The following is a 5227-nucleotide window of genomic DNA, read 5'->3' as shown; positions in this document are numbered from 1 at the left end:
ATTAAGAAGTTTGATTGGCTCATATTGCTGCTACATCACAATATACTACTTCATGCATTGCACTTCATTACAGTCTTCATCATGCAAAAAGAAAAGCGCATCTGAAATGTCAGCCGTAAAAGTGACTTCCATGTACAGTAGCCAATCAGCAGTCAAAATCCGTAAAATACATGCAAGTGTTTCCTTAAGCAGTGTACAGTCAAAGCGAGACATCCTGCTGAGAGCAGCTGCCATCCTGACTGAAAGGTATTCACTGGTACTTGCTTCACTGCACAGTTTGAAATACACAGTCTAAATACTGGTTCAAAAGAACCGTGTTAGATGAGGTTTCAAAGGAAACTGAGTTCTAAATTATGTCATCAAGAATCACTTCACACAAGCATCAGTTTCAGAGTTTAATCACACAAGGTCTAAATTCAGTTTCATACACTTTCATTACTATTTACTGTTTCAGTGGTCAGCTTTTGTGTCACGTGACCTAAATGCTGATTCAGGGGCATTTCCATTCCCCAATTAAAGATTTTGCAGGGGTAAACACTGATACACGATTCTGCATCAAATAGAGCCTGGAGGACGGCCAGTTAAATCAGCCTCAGGGCTGATTTATGGTCCACATTTCCTCTCTAACAAGACCAGGCGGTAATAGCAGAGACCCAAAGCTGTTTACAATGTACCCTGAATGTATCACATTCATATTTGTGTTATTCGTGTGTGTGTGCATGTACTTGCAAGAATGTGTGCGTCTGTAAATTAGGTTCTGATTGCCTTACACTGATGCCAAACCCATCCTCCTTTCACATTATACAGTGCACAGCATATACACATACAAGTACATAGATTTTGTATTTCAGATCCACCTCAAGTGGCCTATAATTGTGCTCTTGTTGGCGCATAATTAGGGCTCCCAAAGTGCACACAAACAAAACACAGAGGAAGGTAAATTAAACTGAATCAAAAGAACAGAACAGCTGGCTCACAATAAAGGCACCATCTATGATCTTGTTGTAATCTGGTCCTGTATGAACTTGTTTACATCAGTGAGGAGGTAAAAGCAGCTGATATTCTCATATTTTACAACAGTCAACAACAACAACAACACACACACACACACACACACACACACACACACACACACACACACAATGATTCTTTTCCAAATAAGTAGAGCAGCCAGTGTATGAATAATCCTAGATTTCTTTTGGCTAAAAAAGTACAAAAAGGTATACTTGTACTCATTTCATTATGTTGTTCAGTCAGTAACCTTTACTACTGTAATTTATTCAACTCCAAAAGAAGTAGCCAGCCAGCCAGCCAGCCAGATATAATTTAGCTTGCAGCTGGCTCTTTAGGGAAGCCTCTGAACTGATAAAAACATATTTCCAGAGCTTGAGGAAAGACATTTAATTTCAAGGTAGTTTTAACAGTGGGTTGACAATTGATGGATCAAATTAATGACTTAATGAACTGGTAGCAGTCACTGGAGGCTCTTCTTGGTGTTTTTTCCAGGGTTAGTGTAGTGACGCCTAACGTTTGCCAAGACTCGCTCCTGGCATGTCACTGAACTAAAATCCATCTTCTTCAACTGAGGCAGGACAGAAATCACATGATTCCTAAACACACAAAAACACACACTAAATTACCCTTAAATCCACCCTTCTCTTTACTTTATTCATATTTCATATATATAGAAATGAAATGAGATGAAAATTAAATCAGGATGCCGAATCCATCCAATAAAGGGTGACCTTTCTCTGTGTGCAAACATCTGCCTCCAGTAAAGAAAGCTATTTATTTACACTTTAAAATACAGTATTAAAGTACAGTTTTGATGTACTTGTCATGTTTCCATTCTATGTTTCTTCATTCTTAAACTCCACTATCAACTATATTTCATTGGGAAAAACTGTCATTTTTATTATAACTACATCTTTTTTTGATCTGGAAATACAAACAAACAACCAAAAAAATATGACTGTTTTTCCTTTTATTATTGGACAGATTAAACAAGTTTTCCCAATCTTTATAGAAAAAAAACTAAAAAAAACTAAAAAAAGAAAAAAAAAAAGGTCGATCATCATGGTTCATCTCAGGACTCCTAGATTTGACCCCAGCTTGGAAACCACAGTACTTAAAGTACACTACATTGGTAAAAGTCAGTGGCCATCACACACAAGTTTGTCGGACGTCCTATTTCAAAACCATGATTCATCAAAATTTTATAGGCCTGTTCACCCAAAAGAGGCAAAAAGGTTTGGGCCTGGCTTGGAGTTCTAATTACCAGACCTTTTCACTTGGAGTGCCAAAACTAAAATTTAGTATTGGGCTACGGGCCAATAGCAAGTGTTGTATTGCTCAGGTGGAAATGGGATCCTAAGTGTGTGTAAATGTGTTTGGGAAGAAAATCTGTGCAAAGTGAAAGAAAATGAAGTCTCCACCTGTAGCCTTTGTTGTCTTCTATGGCATTTCCATGCAGTGTGATCGTGTGCAGATACTCCAGCTTTCCCAGCTTGTTTACCTCTGACAGTTTCCAGATGCTGTTGCCATGAAGGTACAATACACGCAATTCATGTAGCTCACACAAAACCTAGAACACACACACACGCACACACACACACACACACAGAGAGAGAGAGAGTCAAGTAAGTTATTTGGAGTTCCTTAAAATCATTTAAAATGAGCTCCACCTGAACCAGTTACAACACTAAATTTCCATCTTACATTATTGCACAAGTATTAATAATCTAATTAATAAACAACAGCATCTTTGGCAGAGGAACTTCTACAGTAGTATGGTGTAACAAAGTAGGATATAATGTAAATTTAGATAAACCTATACTGTACAGTTTTAAAAAACTGGTAATGTTGATGATAGAAGTAAGAAGAAGGAAAACCAAAACCAAAACATACAACCATACAAACACAACAACAAATACAACAACACCTCACTGGGTCTATGCAGGTGATTTTGTTGTAGGACAGGTCCAGCCAGCCGAGCTTCGATGGCTGAGCCAGAAAATGGCCCAGGATGCACTGGAGGCCAATGAGGTCAGTGATGCTGTTGTTGCTGAGACGCAAAGAGCGGCTCAGGTACTTATTCTTTGTGTTTGTGTTTAAAGGCCGCAGTCCAATTCGGGGTACTTCAGGCAAAGCACCTGAACCACAAATGAAAGAGTTGGAGTGACAATCAAGTGCTTTAAATAGTTTTTTTTTTGAGTATTTGCATTTTCATTCAAACTGCTAAATCAGCTTATTTAAAGTGATGCATTGCGGTCAGTATGGGCTGCACTTACACTTTATGGTTTGCTCCAACAGAGAAATAAAGGCTCAGTGTGAGCTCAGTTCATTGCAACACTGAGTCCAGTTGAGGACAGCATGTGGACGGTACAGTACATCGAGTATCTGTCATCACTTTCATCACAGTACTTCAAACATAAAATCTCTCTCACACAGATGAAGATTCCCATTAACCAGAAAACCAGATGGGCTAAAAATAACACTGTGGTGCTGTAATCCCACAGTAAATGTTAGCATATTTATGAGTTATCACAGAGAAAGCAAGTTTCCTGGAGACCTGTGGGAATATCATGTGTTTCACAATGAACACTATAAGGTAAAGTTAAGCTACAAAGCTCACAGAGGTTGTACCTTAATACATTAGAGGAATATGATGCTACCTGTAACATGGCTGATGTTTTTAAATGACAGATCCACTGGAGGGCCAGACATGTTCAAGTCGTCACACATCTCCAGTAACAGCGAAAATTGTTCAGATGAAACGACCACTGAACTTCAGTTTTAAACACAAACATTTAGGTCCAAACAAACTTAAAACTTGGATCCTTTCTGTTTCCTAGCAACTAGCAACTGTTCTGTTAAGCAACTACAGATTTAATTTCTCTCCTTTTTTTTTTTTTTATTTCTTTACTTTCTTATTCTGAAACAACTAAACAGAGCATGTCAGGAGAGCAATCCCAATTTTTATTTAAACAAAAGTAAAATCTTGACTACAAACTGGCTCATGGCTTCTCATACTTTAATGTGTTCATTTTCAGGTGATTTCATAGAATGGTTTGTCAACTGTCAACTGTTTCAACTGTAAGCTGAAATGATAAAATGATGGTTCACTTGGAAACACGAGCTAAAGGGGCTTCGGTTCACACCAGGTGACAGTCTGAGGCCTTTCTGTGCGCTCTCCTGAGTCGATGCTATCCACCACCCCTTTGGTGTGCTGGCCAGGTTTGGCTCCAGTGCCTCTGAATTGGACAAGTAGACTGAAGATAAATTAAAGAGTCTTGAAAATGCAACAGAATATGAGTTTCAGGGGGCATACGGGGGATGATTTTCAAAAGAGTAGAGGAAAGACGGCAGAAGTGATGATGGAAAATTGCATCCATCAGCAAGAGTTTTTCTTCACCTTGTCACTCACTCAAGAAGTCCGTGTGCATGTCTGTGTGTGTTTGTGTAGCTTCACTAATAGCACAATAGCATTTGATTGTGAGGGTGAGGGTAGACCTTCAAGATGAAAAACGAAGAGAGACAGTCATGCGTACAATGAGTCAAAATCAAGGACACAGACGCAAACTCAGGGCGCCGCGCTACATGAAGCACAAACCTGAGATGGTTTCATAGAGTGGCGACTCAAAGCTACTTGTTTAAGCTTCCTTACAGGTGATTTCAATTTAAAGGCCCACTGTTTGTGAGTCTGAGACTGAAAACTGTGTATTACCTGAGGTGACACAGGAGAAGATGTTGTCACTTGGTTGTGTGTGTGTGTGTGTGTCTGTCTGTCTTTCTCTTGGCTGAATCTCTAAACTCCATAGATCAGGAAACAGGGTCAGTGTAGTTGAATAAAATATCAAACAGGAGTCCCAGTATCCCTCAAAATGCAGGCTTCTGTCCAGACCAGATGGGCAGCACTCTTTCCTCCCTCCCTCATCAACTTGCCCTTGAGTGATGTGTTTAACCACCATTTACTAAAGTGAGTGTGTTGACCAGTATACATTATGAGACTGGAGTTCCTGAGCAGCTCACATGTGTGAATGTGCAGTGTTTAAAGTGCAACAGTAAACTGAAAATGGATTGTGCAACGTTTTGAAGTACTGAATATGCATGATGGTACAGTTACACACCGGTAGATGTACTGTAGGCTGCAAAATAATCAACATATAAACAAATAAATAAAGTGCTGTTACAGGGAAAAGATAAGCACCCAAGGACGAAATTTTCT

General features: G+C 39.2%; 1 protein-coding gene across 1 annotated transcript; it reads right to left on the bottom strand.

Annotated features, from left to right (window-relative positions):
- Positions 1-1386: 1386 nt before the first annotated feature.
- On the bottom strand, positions 1387-3825 carry LOC124052785 (leucine-rich repeat-containing protein 51-like). The gene is made up of 4 exons (XM_046377444.1): positions 3675-3825; positions 2947-3152; positions 2436-2584; positions 1387-1610 (listed from the first exon to the last, which is right to left on the bottom strand). Exons 1-4 carry the CDS (start codon positions 3742-3744, stop codon positions 1475-1477), a joined length of 561 nt encoding a protein of 186 aa, XP_046233400.1. The 5' UTR covers positions 3745-3825; the 3' UTR covers positions 1387-1474.
- Positions 3826-5227: the final 1402 nt, after the last annotated feature.

This window comes from Scatophagus argus, chromosome 21 (assembly GCF_020382885.2).
Source record: "Scatophagus argus isolate fScaArg1 chromosome 21, fScaArg1.pri, whole genome shotgun sequence".
Taxonomy (NCBI): Eukaryota; Metazoa; Chordata; class Actinopteri; family Scatophagidae; genus Scatophagus; species Scatophagus argus.
The sequence above is the reverse complement of the archived record's forward strand: the minus strand, read 5'-3'. Positions and strand labels throughout refer to the sequence as shown.